The 26,608-nt window shown below is 44.4% G+C and overlaps 1 protein-coding gene across 2 annotated transcripts in view; it reads right to left on the reverse strand.

Moving 5' to 3' along the window:
- Positions 1–26,033, reverse strand: part of LOC115655312 (monocarboxylate transporter 2-like) — a 62,027-nt gene extending 35,994 nt beyond the window's left edge. The window contains exons 1-2 of one of the 2 annotated variants that reach the window (XM_030570617.1): positions 25,720–26,033; positions 23,155–23,414 (exon numbers count right to left, since the gene is read on the reverse strand). In XM_030570617.1, the coding sequence (XP_030426477.1) occupies positions 23,155–23,371 (217 nt within the window). In that variant the 5' untranslated portion in view covers positions 23,372–23,414; positions 25,720–26,033. Of the gene's footprint in view, positions 1–5,076; positions 5,337–7,720; positions 7,896–23,154; positions 23,415–25,719 lie in introns of those variants that run through there. The other variant, XM_030570616.1, reaches the window with a different exon arrangement.
- Positions 26,034–26,608: the final 575 nt, after the last annotated feature.

A 26,608-nucleotide genomic window follows, 5' to 3' on the forward strand; every position in this document is an offset into this window, starting at 1 on the left:
AATTATATTTTTTAAACCAGCTCTAGTAAAGAGTATATATAAAAAAGCTTATGTTCTTACTTTATTATTTCAATTAAAAAAACAAAGTTACAAAACCTGATGTCAAACTATTAACTACCTTGCATAGTAAAACAGGTTTTATCATATTGGCTTGCAGCAGACAATTGCAATAGCTGCTTTAGCAGAACAAAACTCTGAAAACTCATATAAACTGGTGCCCTGTTCCTTTAATGACATCTTCTAAATCACTCAAGCTGTTTATGTCAGCCTGCTCTACTGTTAAATGCTCAGTCAATCACATTAGATGGGTTAAATACACTCTGGGGCAAGTGTGCTTCAAGTGTTTAATGTTCTGTAAACTCCCATGGCTAACTTGTCTGCAGTCACTAAGCAATTTGGCGTCACCAACTTGTGGAAAACTGAAACAAACATAAACCCAATGCAGGAATGGAGAAGAGGAGCAGAGGACAAATAAACGTGTATAATTCTAAACGATTGTATGGCAAAGGTGAAGGCCTTGATCATACAGCTGCTCCAAAGATGGATCTCTATGCATTCACTGACCCTCTGTTACAATTGTGGTAGCAATTCATATGTGGTAACATTTAAGATCCTTTCAAAGGGACAGTTAGCTAATTAGGATAAAATGCCTTCCATTCCAATGTCCTATATAAAAGCATACACTGTATTTTAGCCCTATTGTTTTGAACAATGTAAAATCCAGAGGAAATGAGTTACAACGTAGAAACATGGGAATTGCCAGACTGTATCTAACCCAGCATCTTTTCTGCAACAGTTGCCAATACCATATGTCAGAGGAGTGAATTAAGCAGTTATGGAATAATCTACCCCAAAGGAAAGTTCCTTTCTGATACTTCAGTGGTTAGACTGACCCCTGAAGCATGAGGGTTTATATCCCTCCCAGAACTTGTTTCTGGTTTAATACTTATGATTCTAACTGGGTATTTTCATTACCCAAATAAATATACATGCCCTTTTTAATCCTGCTAAACTCTTGCCCTCACTGTTATCTTGTGGCAGTGAGTTCCACAGCTAACCACATACCTAACATTCCCCAACCACCTAATCTAGCCTCCAACTCCACAGTGTGGAGGTCCCCACAGTAGCACTTCCACTGGATGTCAGGGCCCAAAACGTGGGCTGCCTAACCTAGTGGTTGGAATCAGGAGCAGCATCAGAATTGTGGTCACACCAAGGGTGAAAGCTGGAATCAGCAACTGGGCTCAAGGCATGGTGACAGGAACAGAGAAGAGGTGTGGTGGGAGGAACAAAGAACAGGGCGAGACATCGAGAACAAGGAGCAGAAACCAGGCGACGAAGCAGGAACTTGGTCTCAGAGGTCTAGGCAGCAACAGGCCTAGCAACTAGTTGCTCAGACAAGGGATGAGACAGGAACAGGAAGCTTTGCACCCAGTGATGCTCAATCAGCAGTCTGCTGTTAGTCATCTGACCCGGCAGAGTCACTAACACTGCTCTGCTGGTAGTGGGATATTAGCAGCAGTTTGTTCAGTGGCAGAGAGGATAAGGCTCCCATTCGGCAAGTTCAAGATGTGTGCTACCTGACAGAAGGAGTACTGCAGGAAAGGATCTGGGGGTTCTAAAGGGTTACAAACTAAATATGAGTCAACAATTTAATACCATTGCAAAAATACGCAAACATCATTCTGGGATGTGTTAGCAGGAGTGTGCTGATAACTAGAGTATTGTGTCCAGTTGTGGGCACCAAACCTTGGGAAAGATGTGGACAAACTGGACAAAGTTCAGAGGAGAACCATAAAAATGATTAAAGGTCTAGAAAATGTGACCCATGAGGAAAGAATGAATGAAAAAAAATGGGTTTGTTTAATCTGGAGACGAGATGACTGAGCAGGGACTTGATAACAGTCTTCAAGTACGTAAAAGGTTGTTATAAAGAGAAGGGTGAGAAATTGTGCTCCTTATCCACTGACACTGGGACCAGAAGCAATGGGATTAAAATACAGCAAGAACTATTTAGGTTACACATTAGAAAAAACTTCCAAACTGTCAGGGTAGTCAAGCACTGGAACAAATTACCTAGGGAAGTTGTGGAATCTCCATCACTGAAGGTTTTTTAAAAACAGGTTGGACAAACACCTGTCAGGGGTGTACTAGATAATATCTTGTCCTGCCTCAGTGCAGGAGACTGGACCAGATAACCTAGCAACATCTCTTCCAGTCCTACATTTCTATGATTATTTATCAATATCAATTTAAAAGGATTAAATGCACAGCAAATATGAGCTTCAAGGGGAGCAAGGGAACCACTCACAGCACTCCCCAGTCCCTGCCAAGCCATGCATTTCATTATGGGGAGACTACTGTGATGAGGGAGACGGGGGTTGGGCAGGGCAGCTATGCCTGGGGTTGGTGGAACAGAGCTTATGTTGCCAAACTACTGTGTGAACATCACCCCGAGCACTGACCTTTCAAAAATTATACATCCTTCCTGTGGGCCTGCATGCTTCTGAGCACTCCTCTGAGGCGAGGAGAGCCCGACACGCCCACGGAAGGATGTGCTCATGTCCTTGCAAGGCTGGGCTCTATGGGACTGACCCAAGGGAGTCCACTGAAAGACTCCCATTGATTTCTTGAATCAAGCACTAGGTCAACAAATATAAGCCCAAGAGCATTCCACCTAGGTTAGGGGTTTGTTACAGGAGTGGGTGGGTGAGATTCTGCAGCCTGCATTGTGCAGGAGGTCAGAGTAGATGACCATAATGGTCCCTTCTGACCTTAAAGTCTATGAGTCTATGTGTATGCCTTTAACCTTTCCAGAGTGCATTACTCCACGAGGAAGGAAAACTGTATTCATTTTATCTTAAAAGCATGCAAAAAAAATGGGAGTAACCTCCTGGAACTCCGATTCAGGACTGACATGCCGTTACATTAGTTTAATCAAAGACTGCCCACGTTGTTCACCATCTGTTACAATGGAAGTAGCAAAAAGTAAGAGCTACCCAATATGCTCTGTTTTGTGAGCTGATGAGGGTGACTAGCTATTGCTATTGTATTACAGAACTTACAACCTGTCACAACAAACGATAAGCTACAATTCAGACTGCTTCATTTATTGCTCTGCTCAATGTTCGGCTTTGCCAGAACACCATAGCCAGTTATCTGGTACTCAGCCGGCTACTCCTATTGACTTCCAATGGGCATTAGATCAAGGCCTTAGACATTTGGCAATGCTACTCCCAAAGACATTAAAGCCTTTGCTGTACAGGCCAAATTGCTTCACAGCTGCCATCTTGCTTGGGACAAGTTACCTGCTGAGGCCAAAACAGGGAAAAACATTTCCAGCACGCTGTCAAAGCAGGCATCCTGTGTCTCCTTCATGCCTGGGATTTAAAGTGGGGCAGGCTTTCATTGGCTTCTATTGAGGGAACTCAGCAGGCACTTTATCGTCAGCAGAGAGGGTCAAAGTCCAAGTTCCTGCCAATAAAGGGCCAGAAATGATGTAAAATTTGCTCTGGGTATCTGAAGCTAGACAAAACATGAGGTCAAACAGGTTGTTCCCATAGCATGTAGCAAGCAGAAAACCATCTCGGTATCATGTACGCAGCAAATCGGGGCAAAGGTAAATGGTGTAATGATAAAGGATGACATCCAAAACATCACGAGCGCCAGGAAAACCCTGCACGTTCCATCAGACTGAGCAGAAAACGTGCCAGACTGCACTGCCATAGAACAGAAGAGCACAGTTTCGAGGGTGCATTGAGCAACGCTGCTAAACCCCACACATCCTGCACCCTCTAACAGCAGTACAAGCACTCAGGCCAGTCACCTGCAGACACCTGAGGCCACTGGGCATGGCAGGAACTTGGTGCCCGGGGCTAATATTTTTTAGGGCCAGGTTTGAGTCCCACATCCCATGTCCCTCAACTCAGTTTGATATTTTGCAGCATTGACATACTTAGTTTTTGCTCATTTCTTTCAGTCCTTTTGCACTTCTAGCATTACAGCCCCACTTTTCCCCATCCCTGCCCACGCAGACCAAATCCCCCCACAGCAACATTGAAAAGTCTTAGAACAAGACATAAAATAAATACTACAATGTTTTATAAAGGGTACAATTTTCAAAAGCACCTATCTGACTTCAGAGGCGCAGGCCTATTTTCAAGAGAGACAGAGTCACTTCTGAGCATAGGCCCCGTGGCACCCACAGATTGGTGGGGTCCCATCCTGCCCCGCACCCCTGCTCCCGCTCACCTCCACCTCCGCCTCCTCCACGAGCGCGCCGTTGCATCCTGCTTCTTGCTGCGAAACAGCTGATTCGCGGGTCAGGGAGGGAGGGGGGGGAGGGGGAACGCAGCATGCTGGGGGAAGCGGAGGGGCCAGGGCGGGGATTTGGGGAAGGGATCCAATAGGAGCAGGGAAGGGGTGGAGTTAGGGTGGGGACTTTGGGGATGGAGTTGGAATGGGGCAGGGCCAGGGGCAGGGAAAGGATGGAGTAGGGCAGGACCAGGGGCGGGGAAAAGAGTGGGAAGGCACAGGCACCCACCAGTGCCGAAGAAAGTTGGCGCCTATGCTTCCGAGCCCATTTGAACGTGAATGGGATTCAGGCTCCGAAGCACCCAATGGCGAGAATTTCAAAGATTACGTAGGCACCTAAAGATGCAGAAAGACACCTAGCAAGATTTTCAAAGCTGCCCAATTAGATTAGGTGCCTGACTCCCACAGAAATCCGAGTGAGGTGCCTAATATAAGTGCTTATAAACCCAATTAAGCACCCATCTGCATCTTTAGACACCTAAATACCTTTGAAAATCTGTCCCTAAATCACTTTTGACACTGGCATTTAGGCTCTCAAGTCACATTTTGAATTTTTGACTCGAAGCAGCATCTTAAACATGATCTGTGCAACACAAGATTTTTGATGTCATTACCCAAGTACAGCTTTCTAAAAGATGCAAGATACTCCAACACACACATGAATAGCGTGCAATCAGAATCTACAGTTTCTTTAATCTGTAGGTACCTGTACTCCCTCATTAGAAGAAAACAAAAACAACTGGGTATTTCTGATGTACTCACCTCCACCATAGGTAGTGGCCAACATAATTGAAGACACCCATGCAATCTCACTGTAGGATGTGCCAAAGAAATCCTGGATTTCTTTGAAGAAGATTGCTATGGCTTTAGGAAAAGCATACGAAAATCCAATGGAAATGAATGCTCCAAATACTACTGCCCAGCCCCAGCCCCCATCAGGAGGGGTGTAGGCTAGGTGTGTGTTAGCTGGAGGCGACATGGCCAGGCTAAATTAAAGCCCAGAAAGCACTCCTCTGGAAGCCCTGAAAAACAAAGTGTACACATGCAAAATTAGTCCTTGGGCAAGTTCTCCACAATCAGTTCTCTCTCTCTTGCTCGCTCAATATCTCTCAGTGGTAAGAGTTTGGAAAATTTGCCGCTGCTGAAGCAGAGTCAACAGAAATTTCAAACACGGCTTTAGAAAAACACAGTTCCTAGGTAAATGGCATGGTAGGTTACGGTGCTTCAGTGCAGCGGATAGCAGCTCATTCTAAATCTATGTGCACCCTGGCCTAGTGACTCAGCCTGCCCTACTCGCTTTTATCTACTGACCGATGAGATACCAGGGATCTCCATAATTATTCTTTTGAGGTGGCTATTCCTTAAGAATAAGTCTAAGATTTTGTTACGGAGGTTACTGATGTCACGGAATCCACGACTTCCAGAGACTCTGTGATGTTTTCCACTGCAGCTGCCCGGGGGACCCTGAGCTCCCAGCCATGGGCCTGCAGCTCTGAGCTGTCACAGGCAGCGCCGGAGGGACAGGGGATGGAAGAAATCCCTGTGCTCTCAGCCACTGTGGGTAGCCCCTGGAGCCCCAGCAGCGGTGAGTGCTGGACCCTCCTCCCTCCCCATTTTGTCAGTTATTTTTAGTAGAAGTCATGGACAGGTCACAGGCTTCCCTGGATTTTTATTTATTGCCCGTGACCTGTCTGTGACTTTCACCAAAAATGGCCATGACAAAATCTTAGCTTTACTTAAGAATAACAGCCCAAATTCTGACCATTTCCACATCCCTTTGCAACTCCAGTGGCTTCAAATGGCTCACTCTGGGATGCAACTCCAGGAAAAATTCATTCTCTGTGTAACGTTCCCCTCTTTTGGAGAGAATAGAATTCTATCACTGTATCTCCTTCCTACAGCTGTGTGTGTTCAAGGAAAACCTGAACCCCACCACACACATAAGCAGGAAAAGGCAGAACCTGAACCCCACCACACACACACACACATAATCACCACCACGACACACATAAGCAGGAAAAGGCAGAAAGTTGCTGCTTGAAAATGCAGCCAGGAGCACAAAGACAGCGTGACTGCTACCATCTGTGGGAACATGCACAATCAACACATACATGCACGATCATGCACACAGACTACACGTAGGACATAAGTATACACACAGAACACACCAGGGGCAAATCAGATCAAAGGATACGTAATCAAGGACCCTGTTATGTGCAATGCACATGCCCAAAGAACACAATATGTATCCACTGAGAACACACTGGCATATGCAAAGAATACCTCTGCATTCAAAGAATGAATATGCACATAGAACACACAGCACACGCATGTGGAATACACATAGCCCGAGTACATGGGAATCACATACACACCCAGCACACAGGCCGGCATTGTGAATGCACATGGATACACAGAAACAATACAAGAAACATGCACATATAGTATGCAGACGATGTGACACAGGCACATGGCACACAGATTACATCAGATACACCGGCTTATAGCATACACAGGACTCATATGCATATGACACAGCAATAATGCATGAAGCACACGAGCATATGGAACACAGACGGTACACAGGCTACATAGATCTGTGGCAAAGACACTGGGCTCACACACACGGCACGGTACACAGAGTATACACACACAGGTACATCCACATGGCACCATGATAATACATGAAGCTCACATGCATGTGGCACACACAGGTTACACAGGAAACAAGCATGTTACTGCATCTAGCACACACAAGTAGGCAGATGCATGCGGCACACAGGCTGAACATAGGGTGCGCACACTAGCACATGCATATGACACACAGGTGACAAAGAGCGCACACACAGGCACATGCATGTAGCACAGGCCACACACAGACTGCACACAGAAGCACATGCATGTGACACACAGGCCGCACACAGACTGCACAAGCAGGCACATGCATATGGCACACAGGTGACGCAGAGAGCACATGCAGGCACATGCATGTAGCACACAGGCCGCACACACAGCACACACACAGGCACCTGCATGCAGCACACAGGCTGCACATGCAAAGCACATGCATGTAGCACACAGAGCGCACACACAGGCACATGCATGCAGCACACAGGCTGCACAGAGAGCGCACACACAGGCACATGCATGCAGCACACAGAGTGCACACACACAGGCACATGCCTGTGGCACACAGCTGGTGCAGAGAGCACATGCAGACACACACGCATGTGCCATGTGACACACAGACTGGGCAGGCAGGCCACAGACAGGCACATACACGTGGCACCCCCGCCACCAGCTCAGCTCCCTAGCAAACTCCCAGCGCCCCCCAGCTGGAAACACCCCGCCAGTCCCTTCCCCAGACAGGCGATTCCCGCGGCCCCGCGCCGAGCCGGCCACTCACCTGCGCGCTGAGCCTGGCACTGCGCGGGCAGCGGCGGCGGGAAAGCGCCAGAGTGGGCGGACAAACTCAATGCAACCAGCGCGAGGGGGGCTTAAAAAACCCGCGAGGGCGGGGCCAGGGCCAGCCTGCCCGCTCCAGACCCGGGGGGGGGGCCAGGCAGGAGGGGGTTAACAATGACTCCCTTCCCCTGAGACAAGTGCTCCCCCAACCCCACCCCAGGAGCAGCAGCTGATCAGCCCCCCCCCCGCCCTGCCGCTGCATGGGGCTGCAAATCCCACCCCCAGCCCGAGCGCGCCTCTTGCAGCCACGCGGGGGTGCAGGCCGGCGGGAGGAGGGGGCGCTGGCTTCGGAGACGCGGTGCAAACGCGCCAGCTGTTGCATCAGTTTCCTGGCACGCGCTAAAAGTGACCCTGGCTCCCCGTTTGCTCCTGGGCAGGACGGGCGCTGCAGGGAAAGACGCGGCGCCCGTTCGCAGGCGGGCTTGGAAAGCTCAGGAAAACACCCCGACACTTCAAAGGGAGGCTTTGCAGAGCCGGCAACAAACTTCTCGCCTTCGTCTGAAACTGCCGGTCCACAGCCGGATGCGCCCCCGCCAAGGGCTCTGCAGGGCGAACCAGGCACATGGATGGGGGGGTCCTGCTGCATTGTGAAAATAACACACTGATCTGCTCTGAAAAGCGAGAACCCTCCCTGGAGGGGCACACGGCATGGCCTTGCCCGGGTTACCAAGTGCCCCCACCCACCTAGTAGGAGAATTGTGCAGGGGGCGGGGAGCAGCAGATGCTTTTTGTGTTGTTTCCTTTCAGTGTGTTTCCCGGCTTGGTTTCATGCAGATGGGTCGGGGTGTGTTGCACTCGTGTCCATCCTACCAGTTTTGCCTTCTGGTTCTCATGCGCCAGAGCCCAGGGCTGCAGTCAGGGCCGTCCTTAGGATTTATGGGGCCCTAGGCAGTATTATTAAACTGGTGCCCCTATGCCGGATAGCAGCCCAAGCTCACAGCCTGGTGGGGGAGGGGGAGGAGGGACTTGACAGCAAAGGATAATGAGATGCCCAGCCTGCCTCATGGTGGCAGAGAGTCACAGTTCCCCGCAGAGACTTCCATGCCCTCTCCCTCATGCAGAATGGACATGAAGAAAGTACCTAATTAAAAGCACTAAAATTTGGGAATAAAAAATGTCAGTCACAGGTTTTTTGATATGCCCTGAAGTTTGTCAGAGATTTATTTGCAAAAACTTCATAGTAAGGGTGAGTCAGCTGTCCTGCTGAATACAACATTACATATAATGGAATACATGATGCAGCTCTTCTCTGTTTTACATTTTCTTCATCAGTATTTCTAAGTTGAATTTATATTTTAAATGTACTCAAATCTTAAGACAGCATTCCAGATTACTTCATATTTAACTCACTGAAACAAAGACATTCTTTTAAATTAGAGAGATTTAGTGTGTTCATAACAATGTTCGTTGCTTTTAGAAAAAGGGAACAGTAATTTACTTTGTGTGATCTCCATAACAAGAGACATGGTTATGAAATTTCACCAACTTTAAAAAAATATGTTTCCAAAAATTTTAGGTATAATGAGGATTTTGTCTTACTAAGGTACTGATTTTGCTGGAGGGTTCTTTTAAAACTAGTTTGTCGGATAGTCAGAAGTAAAGAAAGGGAACCCTTTGTCCAGCTATCTCGAAGGGAAGGACTGTTGTCCCTTTAAGGGCTCTCTTCAATGGGGAGTGGGGGGAGAGGTGGTGAAGGGATGAACAGAAAGGACAGGAAGACTTGGAAGCACTTTTTTTTTTAACTATAGTAATTAAAATGTGTATTTTAGATAAGGGAGGTCTTTTGAAGGATTTATTTAAAAAACTATGTGTGAAGATCCACACATTTAAGGCTAAAGATGATTGTGCATCTAAAACTCTATGCAAGCATTTTTTAGAAATGTGATTTTATAATCTTCACCAGCTCACTAATGAAATATTTTTAAAGCAAATTTTAAACTAAGGTCCTGTAGACTGACATGTTCTGTGTAAATATTACATTAATGCACAACTGTTTTTGTCAGTAAAGTCAGAAACTGACAGTATAAAAATTTATTTGGGCATAAGCTTTCGTGGACATCTGATGAAATGGGTTGTAGTCCACAAAAGCTTATGCCCAAATAATTTGTTAGTCTTTGAGGTGACACAAGGACTCGTCCTTGTTTTTGCTGAAACAGACTAACAGGACTACCACTCTGAAACCTGTCAGTGTATACCTTGGGGTTGGCAAATGCCTGTTAAATGGCTTTATTACCCCTTGAATGTCTCTTTAACAGTTTCAATGTTGTGCTAATAGGTCTGGCAGGCTGGAGGGTTTTTCACTTTTAACTACTAGATTCCCTCCCAAGGAAGACTCACCAGGCTAGAGCAGCCATCTGTGGGAGCCTGCAGGAAGGGTCAGAACAGGGATAGGAAAACAAGAGGGTGGACACTAAGACCCAGCGGTGCCCCAAATTTTCAGGTGCCCTACGCAGCTGCCTATGTTGCCTATGCCTAAGGACGGCCCTGGTTGCAGTGTACCGACTGCAGAACCTGCAAGGCCACTTCCAAATTCAAACTACAAGCTGTGTATTCAATTATCAAAAAAAAAAAAAAAGTAATGGCTTTTATCTTACTAGTGGAGTGGGGGCCTCACAACTTTAAAAAAAAAAGGTTACAAACATTTTGAAAAATTTGCCAAAGAAAAGATTTGAAGCACAAAATAATAGGTCATTGAATATAAGCTATTTTCCACTTATTTTTAATATATTCTATGTAGCTATTTAAGTTCTTTTATGTATAAAAGCAAACCTAAATGCCTAAATGGTGGGCCAAAACCTGGCTGATCATGTTCTTTTAAGGTTCAGTCCCATATCCCTCCCACCCCATACAGCGGTGGCTCCAGGCACCAGCGCTCCAAGCATGTGCTGGGGCGGCAAGCCACAGGGGGCGCCCTGATGGTCTCTGCAAGGGCAGCAGTCAGGCACCCTTCGGCGGACCTCTTGCAGGCAAGCCACCGAATCTGCAGGACCAGCGGGCCTCCCGCAGACGCGCCACCGAATCCGCGGGACCGGTGGACCTCCCGCAGGCAAGCCGCCGAAGGCAGCCTGCCTGCTATGCTTGGGGTGGCAAAAAAGCTAGAGCCGCCCTTGACCCCATAGATGCTGGAACTAAAGGTGCTGCCGCACCCTCTGGCTCAAAGTGGTTTCCATTATATACAGGGTTTACAATTTGTTTCAGTGCATCCCCATTATAAAAATTGTTCCAGCAGCCTTGCTCCACCCCAATTTCTAGGACACCCAAGCCACATCTCCACTCACCTCACACATCCTAAATTGCCCTAATAAACATTGTAAAATGCAAAACAATTATGAACCAAAGAGCATTTGGGTGTTTTGTGGTGTTTGTTTAATATTCTTTTATGCCCTCTGGTCTGCATAATCTTTAAAGCATACAAATAAATGTTATTTCTGAATGATTATGAAATCTGAGATTAAACTGAAAACCTCGGACCTTTGAAGATATAAGAATGTATAGAAAGTTTAAAATATTTATCACAAAATCCTGAATATTCTTTTCTACGCACAAAAAAGTGTAGATTTGAAAAATACCACATAAGGAAGAATTGCCTAACATAAAGTACAAGCAATGTATCTTAATGTTTAACAGTTTGGTTAAAATAGATCTGATAAGGTGAACACAGAAATGGTTTTGTAAATTTGTTAAATAGTATCTCTTCACTTGTGTAGCCTATAGGACTAACCTGCTTGCTTGTGTATACTATCTATATATAGATATCTTTTCTTAGAGTTTAAGTATTTGGTTTATTGTAATAGGTTATAGATTTATATTAAAGTAAGTTTGGATGTAATGGAAGAGAGCTACAGACCAGATCCAGTATGTTAAGCTAAAGCACAGTTAGCGTATCTATCTCCTGTGCCCTTTTACCCAGAAAAGCAAAGTTGACCTTTTATCTTGTTTTTCCTATACCCAAATAAAGTGCCTACATCTAGGTCTAAGACCTTTACCTAGACCAGTAGACAATGAAGAATGGCGGGGGGGGGGGGTGTTCAATATTGTACCCACAGACTTAACCAGTACAGCACAAGAGTCTGATGTGTGTACATAGCTGTCATCAATATGCACATACAGATTAGCCGGGGGGTAAGTGCACCCTAACATTTCTGAGGGTGAGGAATGAAATTTGGGCATAAGAGGAAGGATTTCCGGCATTTGCCCTATAAAAAAGGTGACCCACCTCAATAGAGCTCTCCATTCTTACTGACGTCAGTTCTATTCTTACTTATTCTATTTCTACTCTATTTCTCTCTATCTATCTATTCTATCTATCTACGATGGCTACTACTATTAGTAGTAGTACTATTAGTAGGCTATACTTGTTCTTCTTAAACTTTAAGGTGCAAGGGAAGTAGGCTAAGCTTGGTTTCCCTAAGTTTTATTCTTACTTTTATTAGGTTTTGATTTTAAGTTAGTCAAGTAAACCCTAATTTAGTTTTGGTAGCTCTTAGCATTAGATTTCTTCTAAGCACTGCATCCCTCACTCAAGAATTGAGAAACTTGAACTGCAAGGCTGGTCCTGTGTCTCTTACCACCACGTTATCAAGGAAGGGTGTGAGTATATTAACTAAAGCTTTGTTGCATATAACACTATGTTATCATATGTATCTTTTGAATAGCAGTAATGCAATTGTAAAATTGTAACTCTGGTTATTTTACCATTTATTTAATATTATTGATTTTAATAAAAAGTCTTTAAGGCTATATCTGTCTCGTGTGAGCTTCTTGTCATATCCCCAAGGGTCCTTTGTAAATTCTGCGGAGCCTGATTCAGGACAAGAACTTTTATCTTCTGATCAAACAAATTGGTGAGACTAAACCCCATACTATTAATATTGATGATAATTATTAATATGAATAAATTAAAATTAAATAAAAAGTAAATTAATAAATTAAATTCCCATGTCATCCAAATTAATATTATCCATACACCCTAGATCAGGCTACACTTGTTTGTGCAAAAAAAGGAAATTTTTCTGTTAAGCAGGTAACCTCCTTTAACACTAATTTCCTTCTCATAAAACTTCATAGTATTGCTTTTAATCTAGAAATCTCATATTACAAATGCATGTATATGTAATATAACAGCATATCATTTACATTTTGTTGTATCCCGCCATGTTTATGCACAGCAGTTTGCTGTGCAATACATAATTATATTTAAATTCCTACATATCAAAATTCTCTTTATGAAACTTACTGGTAACAATTTAACAAGTTGCCAGTAAATTACAGTTGCTTTCTCACACCTGTATTTAGTCCAACTTTGCCTCCTCAATTCTGGTTTATATAAGGGCCTGATTCAAAGCCCTTTGAGATCAATAAAAAGCCCTTAAGGCCCCATCTACCACCTTTGGGATAAGGCAGCTATTTCTGAACCACTCCAAACTTTATGGAAGTTCACATCCAGATATGAGTTTTGCAACTAGTCCCTCTTTGTATAACACACTGAACCAAAACCTATCTCTGAACCAGAGACATTTTAATCGGGATTTGGAGACATGCAGATACAGTTATCAATCTCAACTTGGTGACGCAAGCCAATCTCTACTCTCAGGAATCTGGGACCATACAATGTTTATCAGGGTACATAGAACCCAAAATCATCTTCGGGGCTTGTGGAATAGCATCCTGTTGTGATTATTTTTTGACATAATGTGATGATGTTATGTAGTATCATGTTGTGCAGTGACATGCTAACATATCACAACATGTTAGATGATACAGACAGGGCAAGTCTCCTTTCTAAGGGTCAGAAGAACCACACAGCCTGGCTGCCATACATGTTCTCAGAGCCATAATGCAATATTTTCCCTCCATACATTTGAAGAAGTGGTTTTTTACCCACGAAAGTTTATGCCCAAATAAATCTGTTAATCTTTAAGGTGCCACTAGATTCCTCATTGTTTTTATAAAGCAATAGGTACACTGTATTTATGGAACATTTAGTATTAGGGAGAATATTTTTCCAGCATGAAAGAAATTCACATATGTAATTTCTTGCATCTAGATTGTGCATGGACCACATCCTGATGGTAACCTAGATAGGCCTAACTTCTTTAGGCAACCCCACTGGGATCTTAATCTGGTTCTCTCGAATGACTAACACCTCTCATTTGAGAGAAGGTTCTTACCCTGCTATACTCCTTTTGTTCTTCTGTGGTCTGGGGCTTTGGCCCTTCCATGCAAAAATCAGCCCTGTAGGCTCAGCAGGAAATCAAGCCAGAGTCCTCAGAGCCAATGGTCAGGTATTGTCCCTTAATAGCTCTTGTGTTTGCTGAGAGGTGGCTTTATCTTTTCATTCTTGGTTGTTTTTCCAGACAGCCTTATACTGAGGTAACCTAGTATATTCATATAGTAAACATCTCGATAACCAGGCCAACATACCACATTGATAAATTATCACAGGGCAGCTCCAAATCCATCACAGTTAAATCTGCCTTTTCAAGAGAGCCTGGTGATTTTGATTTTAAAAAGGTATCTCATTTAAAGGGGCCTGATTGTCAAAAAAGGCTAAGACCCACCCTCTGGAAATCTGTGTCTCAAGCTGAGCACCCAAAACCACTACTTTTGAAAATGTAGCCCTATACTCGCATTAATATCTTATAATTAATCCATTTAATGTGCATTGTTTTGTTGCATTCAAGCAGATTTACAGCTGTTTAAAACAGTAAAAAAATTCTATTTAAAAATACTGCTTTTGGCCTGAGTATGTATATCTTTATAATGCCACTAATCAATCAAAGAAAGCTTTTATTTTCTTTTAGTTACATTAATAAAGTCATGGGGAGGAATGCTGTCCATGCATTTCACAGGAAGCATGGTCATTAGAGTCCAAAGGGAAAACCCAGCCATACATGAGTGCAAGAACTAGTGTGAATCAATAGAGTCAATGTTTCCTTAGACCAGTATTTAAGCCAGAGTTTTCATGTGCCACTGAATTCTCACGGGGGTTGAAAGTTATATGACAATTACCATGGATAAACCTTAAATCCCTGAACCAGTCCAAGTTCTTTACTCACTGATCTCCATAGAAACAATTTATTATCCTTACATTACAAACCAGGTTTTTTTTTATGGTTTTACTATATAGAACCTATATGCAAGATGGCAAGATAGATTATACTATGCTGAGTAATCACTTGCATCTGAGATATCAACTTCAGTTCAAGGCAAATGCTTGGTAGTTCAACCTGGCCAATAGGGTGAAATTCCCCATAAACTGTAACATCAGTGGAATCCAGATACTTTTTCACATCCAACAATTCCATTAATGTCCTCAGTGTGACCTCATTTTGGGAAAGAGATTACCTGGTACATTTGAAAATGGTTATTGTGTTTAGAGTTCTTACAATATTCTTAATTTCGCTCAAGGGATCAGTACATATTACTGTGGATTATTGTTCGACAATGGTTTTTAATTCCATAAAGTCCTTTGCACTAGATCTAAAACAGATGCAGTCATAACATTCAAGCTTGAAGACGTATCAATAGTTTCTCTCAATAGCCATAGCAGAACTCATGGCAGTATTAGCTTTCTCCTCTTTTGACCAAGACTTTGGATTTCCTCATCACTGAGCATGACTAACCAAAGTTAACACAAGATGCCTTCCAAGAGCGTTTAGCCACAGGCCCTCCAGCCCTTAGGGATTTATTAGCAGTAAATTGCAAGTTAGAAGTTTTAAATAAATGAAAACTTACTTATTCTGTTCCCAGTGTTGTGATCTAGTGAGAAACCAGCAATAAAGAGGACTGCAAATGAATGGGCCGCCATTGTTTATAGCCATGCTCTGAATCTAGGGTGACCAGATACTAAGTGGAAAATATCGGGACCACTGCGGGAGGGGCGGGTGCCTTTTTAATTGTTACACTCACGCGTCTGGGTCTTGGGTGGCAGGTAATAAACCTTGCCACCAAAGACAGATGCACCCGCTGCCAAAATGCTGCCAGAGACCGTCAGCAACTGAAGGACCTGCCGCTGGATTGCCGCCAAAGATCCTGACGGGTGAGTGTAAAAAAAAACTTCCGAAACAAACTATCAGGGCAAATGGCTTCCCGACCATACTTCGGTTGGGACAGAGGACAAACTCCTCAAAATCGGGACAGTCACGATTTTATCGGGATGTCTGGTCACCCTATCTGGATCTGAGAGGCAGTTGTACCACATCTACCTCACTCATCTAGGTCAAGCTGAGATTCTTGGTGGGGCAAAAACTTTGACTGTCATCAGCTTTATCAGATGTCAGGGTCAACCACTCATTTTGGGTGTTGGCCTCATGCACTGAATTTCAGTTTCAGGTGTTATCCCACAAGTTAGATACTAAACCTCACAGGGTGACGTTTTGTAATCTGTACAATTGCTCAGATTCCCCATTAACTAGAACTGGGTGGACATTTCACAGGGAAATCTGAAAGCAAACAAAGCTCTCTCAGTCCAAAATTCAGGCTCAGTTCCCCAGAAGACTCACATTCTCAGATGAAATTGGGCTGGAGACCCCAGGTTCCATCAACCTGCTTAGCATTTGTACATTTGGTGAGTGAAATGTGGATGGCCTGAAGTCCTCCCAGACGTCAGACACACTATCACTGGAGATATGTTTGGGGCCTGGGCAGCTGGTTCACTCTCTTCACTTTCTGAGTTTCTGTTTAGCAGAACAGTAATTAAACAATGCAAATAGAGACTACAGGTATAAACCAAGGTACTGGATATTTACAAGAGCTATGAGGAACAGACAATGATCCCAAATTCAGGATGGCATGCACAGTCATTGACATGGGTGAGAAAAAGAAACCTATCCAATAAAGCAAACTATATGGCAGTACGGGACATTGCATCCCCTGAACTCTGCATTTGCCATCCGCTAACTAAGTTAATTCTAAGGATGGTTAGGTCCCAATTCAGAAAGAGGACTGTGGGGAGCTGCAGAGGTGGACTAGTGTGGAGAATTTATGTCAATAAGTGTGCCAGAAGCAATCCAAAACCCACTGTGGGATTTTATGATAAAGGCCTAAGAACAGATCTTGGGAATCCAAAGACTGTGCTCTTTGGAATTGTGAAATATACAGCTGGCTATTTTATTAAACTGACTCACTTAGTAGTGCTTAATGTCTGGGAAAGACTGAGGGCTGGTCCAGACTAGGGGGGGGAATCGATCTTAGATACGCAACTTCAGCTACGTGAATAACGTAGCTGAAGTCGAATATCTAAGATTGGATTACTCACCCGTCCAGATGGCGCGGGATCCATGTTCGCGGCTCTCCGTGTCGATTCCAGAACTCCGTTGGGGTTGATGGAGTTCCGGAATCGATATAAGCGCGCTCAGGGATCGATATATCGCGTCTAGATTAGACGCGATATATCGATCCCCGAGCAATCAATTTTAACCCTCCGATACGGCGGGTAGTCTGGACGTGGCCTGAGACATAACTTTGGGGTTGGTTTGTGGATAGTCCCATTTTTAGGAAATTCTTTAGGGTCAGAGCCTTCTGTCCATTCCATGGTGTGGAGAGGCACAAAGATGCATCAATACCAGCAAGGAGGAGCCAGGTAGTGAGGAATAGCTACCAGCAGAATGACTTAATAAGAAACGTGGGCTTGAAGCTGCATGGGAATTAAGGGTGCATAGATGACCAGAGAGGGGCAACCAACCTTGACAGCAGCTTCACCTCCCAACCCAATGGGTATTTTGGTGAAAATCCTAGTCCCTCCAACACATACATCTCTCTCGAAATCCCTTGTTCCTTCTGCAAGTGTATGGGACTAGCTGCCACAAATCAGGGATGTGTGGCAATTACAGTGCAGAGTCACACAGGGTATGTCCACTCTGCAATTAGACACCTGTGGCTGGCCTGTTCCAGCTGACTTGGGATCAGGGGGCTTAGGGCAAGGGGCTGTTTAATTGTGGTGCAGATCTTTGCGCTCGGGCGGCAGCCCGAGGTCTGGGACCCTCCCAGCTCACAGGGTCCTAGAACCCAGACCCCAGCCCAAACCTGAATGTCTACATTGTAATTAAACAGCGCTGCAACCAGAGCCCCGTGAGCCCAAGTGAGTTGGCACAGGCCAGCCGTAGGTGTCTAATTTCAATGTAGACATGCCCACAGGAGCCCTGCTGCCTAGGCAGCTTGCAGAGCTCAATTGCACTGGTCCTGCTACATTTCCATCCTCACATACTTCATGCAGGATTGGCAGGGGCAGCAACTGGCCCTGGAAGAGAGTTCTAGTGTATTGGTATGAACTGATAACAGCACAGCAAGCAGCTAGGGACATGGCAATCTTCTCCAGCTCATGACGTCCCTTCCCATTTAGTAATGTTTTACAAGGGGTCAAGGAGAGGTCAAAACAGAAACTTGGTGTTTGCTCAGCTCCAGTATTAATAGCAAAGAAGAGGCCAAACTGCCAGAGGAATTCATACAACAAGAAATAATTCATTTGTTATCCAGGGAAATGCTTAAATAGCTTGAGTCCCAGGTCTATGTGGTAACAGCAGATGGGTACATGCACCATCACTGCTGGACAGGATGGTTTCCTAAACTGGAAACTAGACATAGCAATGAGATTTTTTTTAAGCAAGTATTTCAATCAGAATAACCTGAATAGAGTGTTATTGTAGCTGTGTTGATCCCCAGATATTAGAGACAGGGTAGTTGAGATAATAGCTTCACTAACTAATAAAAGATATTACTTCACCCATCTTGTCTCTCTAATAAGCCACATTATGTAGAGAAAACAGATACGATTCCTTTAAATCTAATAACCAGAATGTTTTCACTTGGGAATTATTCCCTGGCTACTACATTGCAAATATCCTTACTTAGCTTTTAATCCTGGAGTGGACTCTACATTTGGGAAATGGTTGCTTAAGAAGAGGGAAATAACATAGTTGAGGTTTTCAAAGCAGTGCAGGGGACTTAGCTATTCATTTTAAAAGAGGATGTGTGGCTAAATCCCCTCCACAGCTTAGAAAATCTCAGCCTCTGTATTTAATTCTATCCTGACTGGGGGTAAAAGCTGGCAGTTTTTTAAATTATGTACACACATGGCCAAATACATGGCTTGTGCAGAAAGATGTATAAATAAAAGGTTAGTTGGTGTTGCAATGTCCCTTTGGACGGAGAAGAAACAGGAGTCAGTTGTTTGCAACGAATATAAACGGGCTTGTTTATTGAGGCCACTGGACATAGACATTCTCTGTAACATGAAGTCTTTAAATCATGATTTGAGGACTTCAGTAACTAAGCCAGAGGTAAGGGGTCTATTACAGGAGTGGGTGTGAGACTGCCTGTGACCTGCATCGTGCAGAAGGTCAGACTAGATCAGAGGTAGGCAAACTACAGCCCGTGGGTCACATCTAGCCCATGGGACTGTCCTGTCCAGTCCCTGAGCTCCCAGCTGGGGAGGCTAGCCCCCAGCCATCCACCACTGTCCTCCCTCCCCCACAGTCGCTGTGTGCCGTGCCGCCAGCACTCTGGCCCATCGCTCCTACCAGGCAGGGTGGGCGGCATGGCTGGCTCCGGCTGGGTGGCAGGGCTGCGAGCTCCTGCTGCTCTGAGCAGCATGGGCGTGGGAGAGATTTGCTAAGGAGCAGGAAGCTCCAGGGGACAGTCAGGGGCAGGGGCAGCAAGCAAGTGCTTGGGGCGGCCAATGGGAAGGGGTGGCACATTCGGGTCTTCAGAGGCAATTCAGCGGCGGGTCCCTCAGTCCCTCTCGGAGGGCAGGACCTGCTGCCAAACAATGAAGCAGCGGCGGTAGAAGTGCCGCCGATCGCGGCTTTTTTTTTTTCCCACCGCTTGGGGCGGCAAAAATGCTGGAGCTGGCCCTGGTCAGGGGACTGGGAGCAGGGGACAGTTGGATGGGGCAGTTGTTCTGGAGGGGAGGGGGCAATCAGGGGACAGGGAACGGGGGGGTTGGATAGGTGTGGGAATCCCGGGGGCGCTCTCAGAGAGAGGGAGTGTGGATAGGGGTCAGGGCAGTCAGGTGACAGGGAGCAGGGGAGGTTGGATAGGGGGTGTGATCCCAGGGGGCAGTTGGGGCAGGGGTGCGGATAGGGGTCAGGGCAGTCAGGGGACAGGGAGCAGAGGGGTTGGATAAGGGGTGGGGACCTGGGGGGCATTTAGGGGTGGGAGTCCTGGGTAGGGGTAGTCAGGGGACAAGTAGCAGGGGAAGTTCAATGACACTGAAGAGCAATTCAGGTAGGACCTTGAAAGTTAATAGTAAAACTTTATGCTTGATCTGGCAGACAACAGCCAGCGAGTACAAAGAGCAAAGTAGTGGGAAAAATGTAAGCAAACAGACCATCTCTACCCAACATCAAGCTGCAGCCTTCTGTAGCAGAGTTCAGGGGTCTGATCCCCTTTCAGGCAGCCATGTCTTTTCTGCACAGCTCTGGTCCAAAGCAAACCCGGCCATGGCTGATGTGCAGTCTAATCTCTCTAGGCATTTAATGCCACGATCATCACTGTCCTATCTGAGCTTTTACTGTGTCCTAAAGGTAAACGCAATAAAGGATCTCTGCTTCCTTCCTCAATTAGTTAGAACAAGTGACTAGAGCTGGGTGGGGAAAGTTTTCCCTTCCTGAGAAAACTTTTGCTATTTCAAAGATTTTTCTTGTTCTGCACTGAGCTGAAACCAAGCCCCTCAGAATTTTTTCAAGGGAAAGACGTCCAGAATCGCCAGTGTCCTGACCATCAGGCTACTCAGCTGGGCTGTGGGGGACCCAGGCTTGAGTCCTGGCTCTAAAACAGCCAGAAGAGGGACTTGAACTTGGTATCCCATGTCCCAGCTGAGTGCCCTGAGCCACCAGGCTACAAAGTCAGTCTGTCTGTTTTTCACTTTCTCCAGTTGAAGGATTTCCATTTTGTAGACATTAATTGAGCCAGAGAAAGAGCAAGATACTGACTCACAATTTAAGTTAAACTGGTACAACTTTCTCTTATGTTGACAAAATCTTTAGACTCCTTTGCACCCGTTTCTTCCACTACTGGTCGGTCCAGGATTTAGGGACACCCTGTGTGATGACACTATGCAACACAAGCTGTGTTTAACTAGGCATTGTCTTCACCGCTAAAAATGTCATGGCTTTTGCCTTAGGGTAACTGATCCATGCAAGCTATTCTGAGGTAAAAATATAGTGATGACAAGGCCCTTAGTTTTACCATAGGGTAAATTAGGCAAGGTCAGCACGCTAATCCTGCCTTAGTTTACCTTTCAATAAAACTAAAATTCCACCTATGCAGGCTGGGATGCTCACTCCGAGCTGCAGGATAGACACACCCTTTCTTTCAAGCGCTTTTGCCAGGCACTCCCTTAACATGATTGGAAGCTACTATGACAAGATTCTGATTATAGTGATCACAGGCACGGAACCAGTTTCTAAAAATTACATTAGGCCCTTAGCCTCCACTTCATCTCTTTGGGATGACACTTTCTATGCTTCTAGCACTCACGTTAAAGGTGACTGTTTGAGAGGAGAGGAGGAACTATGATTTCACTTGAAGTCAGTGTTAGAATGCCCACTGATTTCAGTAGAGCCCGTCTTTCATCCAGAAAATTTCAGCCATGTTTGTTAAGCCATTTTGGAATTAGCCAAGTATGAAACAAATCTTTAACTTTTCCTGCTAAAAAAAATTAAGATTTTTTCTGTGCATAGTTAGCTCAGAAATTGCTGTGTTAAAAACTGAAGTTGAGATTTCCAAAGGAGATTTTCCCACACAATTCTCACTGTAAGTAATGAAAGTTGTGTGTCTACACCCACATGAAAACTTTTATAATCTCAGTAGGGTGACTGGATGTCCTGATTTTATAGGGACTGTCCCAATATTTGGGGATTTTTCTTATATAGGCTCATATAACCCCCACCTGATTTTTCAGACCTGCTGTCTGGTCACCCTAAATCTCAGCCTGAGCTTTCCTATGACTTAAGCAAGGAATACTCTGATAGAGCTGGTCAAAATATTCCATTGAAAAATAGTTTATGAAAAATGGCCTTTCAAAAATGAAGTTTGTGAAAAAGTTTCCTTAAAAAATGTTTGACCAAAAAAATAACTCCATAAGACCCCCAAATTTTGGAAATTTGGTATTTTGAAATTTGTTTTCACCTTTTGCTTTCCTCTTTATCCTCCCCACCCCTTTGCTATAAAATATAGTAGAATGAACACTAGTGAGCACCCATCCCCCCCTTCCCTCTCTCATTTTCTCTTTTGCCCCTCTAACTTTTCCAAAGTTGAGGACATTTTGAAAAGTTTGAGGAACAAAGAGTAAAGAAGAGAAAAACCCACCCTGCAGATTATATAGGGTTCCTAGGTGCTAGAGTAATACAAAGAATAAAAATAGTGTATGTGGTGTAAAAAGAGGAAAACACAAAATTGTACTAATGACAATTTGAAATTTATCTAAAATTTCAATGTTTTAAAAAAAAGTTTTACAATTTTAAAACACAAAATTAAGCCCGTTTGAGACAAAAATGAATGAAATTTCTCCAATTTCTTTTTTCAATCAGTGGTAGTCATTGTTAAATACAAAACAATAGCAACAGAAATTACCCATGTGCAGTGATTGTACACACCTTTCCCTTGATATGATCCTGCTTTATTTTTATTAAAATTTTAAAAAATAATCATAGAATCATAGAATATGAGGGTTGGAAGGGACGTCAGGAAGTCATCTAGTCCAACCCCCTGCTCAAAGCAGGACCAATCCCCAACTAAATCATCCCAGCCAGGGCTTTGTCAATAATAATTCAGCCTACATTTTGAAGATCTGCTTTCATTTTTTAAAACTCTATTTTCCCAGTCACTGATCTGAGTGAAACACTGCACTTCACAGGATCTAGCCCCAAATGAATAAAATGGTTTTTATATAAAAAACACATTTAGGTGTTCATTATAAATGCCAGGAAAATATGATGCAGAAAACTTCCCCTTGTGTAAAAACAATCATTAAATCAAGAAGTTTGAGTAAAGTCTTTCAAAAAACTCATCTCACCCTTTCCCATTTAAAATGGTACTTTTATTAAACTTGTTGTTGAGAACTCCTGCTGACTTCAATGAGGCCAGGATTTCACCCTAAATATAACAAAACTTGAAATAAAACCATGTGAACTGGCAATATCATTTATATATTGATTTCATCACCAAAACATTTCCTAATGTAGAAGTTTATCAATATTCTCTGAAGTGTCATGGTAACACTTTATGTTGTTACAGGACAGCCTCTAGAAAACCAGAGTTTCCGTTTAAGCTTCCCAAAACTTTCTAGAGGATAACATTTTTCCCCACCCAGCTTTTTAAGCAGAGATATTCCCTTCCTGACCCAATGAAAGCCAGCACTCTAGTTTCACTCACCTCCCCCGTAGGTAGTCGCACACATGATGGAAGTCACCCATGCAATCTGGCTGTAGGATACATTAAAATCCATCCGGAGTTCTTTGAAATAGACTGTGAAAGCTTTAGGGAAGGCATATGCAAATCCGACAGAGATGGAAGCTCCAAATACCACTGCCCATCCCCATCCACCATCAGGAGGGGTATAGCCTAGGTCTGTGTTAGCTGGGAGAGACATAGCTAACCTAGATCTCAGCCAAGAAAGCAGGTCTCTGGGAGTCCTGAAAAACAAAGTGCATACCTACAAATTAGCATTTCATATTTAGCCCTAAACTTTATGGAATTGTGTACTAAGTGCAGTCAGAACACATAAAACTGATGATTCATATGTAATAAACGCCAGTGTCTCAAGTCACCCATTTGTTCTTGACAGAGCAGATGCCATGCCATAACCCTGCCACAACCGCCTCTTCAAACATCAAGACACTATTCCAATGTGGCAGCCTGAGAGTTTCTAACTTTTTACAGTCGGTTAGTGGTAAGGTGTATACAGATATTCAGAGCTAAGTGGTGGAATGCAATTAGTCTTCAGTGCAACTTATCTTAAAGAATAATATCTATTTTGTCCCTTCGAAATGTTTATGATAAAAATTTGAGGAAAAACAAATCTGTCACTTAAAATATTCTAGGTCTTCTGATTTTAGGTTTTAACCAATAAACACTGATAAGATGCTCCCGATACAAAATTTTAAAAATGAAATCCATGTTTATCCAATGAACACCAGAAAAACACTAGAAATGGTTACTTACATGTAAGTACTTGTCTACATGGAGCAGTAATACATAAAAACACAAGAAAGGCCATACTGGGTCAGACCAACAGTCCATCTAGCACAGTATTGTTTTATCACATTGGCCAATGCCAGGTGCCCCAGAGGGAATGAACAGAACAGGGAATCACCAAGTGATCCATCCCCTGTTGCCTATTCCCAGCTTCTGGCAAACAGAGGCTAGGGACACCATCCCTGCCTGTCCTAGCTAATAACCATTGATGGAACTATCCTCCATGAATTTATCTAGATCTTTCTTGAACCCTCTTTTAGCCTTGGCCTTCACAACATTCTCTTGCTCATATGCTCAGAGTCTAACTGATCATAATATATGGGATCATGAAGGAATTTTCTTCCAGGTCTGACTGGCAGTGACCTTGGGTTTTTTCCAGTTTCCTCTGCAGTGTGTGGGTGATGGCCATCACCACTGTGGGAATGTTGGACATTGGGGCACCTCAGTCCCTCCTATTCTTTATGGCGTACAATAGTCTAGTCTCCTTAGGGCTGTAATACTTTAGTATAATTTTGATTATTGGGTTTAGTGTGGCCTATGATGTATGGAAGGTCAGACTAGATGATCTGGTGATCTGGCCTTAAACTCTATGACTCTATTTCAGAATGCAAATTTGTGTCCCAACATTACTTTCTCTCTTGCTGCTTCCGTTGCATGTGTGAAAAGGTCATTGCTTACACACGCTGCCATTTCATTTCACTCTCCTATTAAGTGCATCTCCTGCATTTGTCTGGAAACATCTCTTTCACGCAGTGACAGTCCAGGAGTCTTTTGAAGGCTCCACACCAGCAGAGTGGAATGCTAGAACCCTGATGGGATTTATATCACCCTCTGTGTGTGTGTTTGTGTGGTGGGGGGGGGGATACTGATGCAGATCACTGGCTTGGGGAGAGGATCTCAAGAGGGAAGAAGGTGATGGTGTAGGTCTCTGAGGAGACTGGAAAGTGCTGCTGAACCTTGGAGGTTCTCTGCACTTTATACCTATTGCAGCACCTGCCAGGTCAGAGGGGAGGAGCTGCTGGCTCTTGGGGACAGAAGCTCAAAGATGGGAGGTGTATGAGGAAAGGCTTGGAAGAAAGAACTGCCCGGGAAAGGGCTAGAGGAGCAAGTCTGGGGAGAAGGGGCTCAGATGTCAGGTCTGAGGAGTAAGGTATGGGGCCCCTGAAGCTTAGCAGTGCCATAAATAAATACCCCTGAGTTTGAGGGTCTCAGGAATCAGTATGCCCCACAATTCAGGAATGGGAGGTTGGGTCATCTGACACTTGGAGGGGCTAAGAGCTGGTGGCCCCTCTTTGGTGTCAGGCCCCCCATTTATGTCCACAGAAGTTTGAGAGTCTCAGAGAGGTGGTGTCTAAAGTTTTTGGCAGCAAAGAGATGAGGGCTGTCATTTAACAACGGCACAGAATCACAGAGCAGGGAGTCTTAGGGGTAATGCTGTTTTTCCTCTTCTCATACAGCTTCTCTGCCTCCCCACTCCAATATGCAGATTCTCCCAAGAACCTTCCCCAGTCCTCTACCTGATTTCATTCTATAGATTTAAAGACCTACCTCCTCAAAGGTCTCTTGGGCTAAATAATGGGCACTCTTGGGGGGTTAGGTCTTGAAAATGGGGGACCCAATGTTGCTGAGCCCCAGGACAGCTTGGCAGCTCAGAGATATATGGGCATGGAGTTGAAGGATAAGGGGAGCCCAGAACTTCTTCCTACACTAAGCGGTGCTGGAAAGGTTATGGAGGTGACTTACCTTAGAAGCTGATTTCTAGGAGCTGTTCTTACTGCAGTCGAGCTTCCCCTCCAGAGAGAGGGGAAAAAACAAAGCTTGCCCTCTTCTTAGGGTAAATGCTTCATTGTACGGTTTTCAGATGGGAGGGGAAAGCCTCTTGATTGCAGGTTATCCCTGCTTAAAAGAATAATTCCATTGCATAAGCAGCAGGTGATTGGCCCCACAGGGTGTCCGTCTCCCCAGCACCGCATGAGAGTGAGGATCTGACTCTCCCGGCTACTGATTTCCACAGGATCTCCAGCAAATGGCTGACAATTTCTGGAGAGCTGACTGAAAGTTCCTGGTGGGCAGCCCTTGGCGTATGCCTGACTCTTGCCAGAATATCAGATTATGTCCAGGAGCGAGACAAACCAGAGGGGATATTGCATCGTTAACATTCTTACCACACTCCCCAATCACTCAAATAAAATAAGAGTCAGAAGAAAATCACTTCCCTGTGGCTTTTAGGAGCCACTCCTGTTGCCTTCTCTTGAGATAAAGGTATTGAATTGATGGAAAAGACCAGTTCCACAGCAAGGAGGGAGAATGAAGGTGGACTGTCATTTGTTGCCTCAGCACAGCTGTATGTTTTTCTTATGTTTGCAACAAAGGGAGTAAAACTAAAGGAAAATTATGTCTTCAGAGGAAGTAGATCAGAACTTCATCCTGTACCTGACTAATAGCTGACCACCCTGAAGAACGGGAGAGTAAACGGTGTTCAGTAAAGTGGCAAGAAAAAAAGAATTGAGGAAGTTTAGCTTATTCCTCAAAGAAAAAAATTTCAGGGAGAATATAGCTAGGTCAATTTATACCAGCTGAGGGTCTTTCCCATCAATTAAATATCTTTCTCTCCAGAGAAGAGGACTGGATT

This window comes from Gopherus evgoodei, chromosome 7, assembly GCF_007399415.2.
Source record: "Gopherus evgoodei ecotype Sinaloan lineage chromosome 7, rGopEvg1_v1.p, whole genome shotgun sequence".
In the NCBI taxonomy this organism is placed as follows: domain Eukaryota; kingdom Metazoa; phylum Chordata; order Testudines; family Testudinidae; genus Gopherus; species Gopherus evgoodei.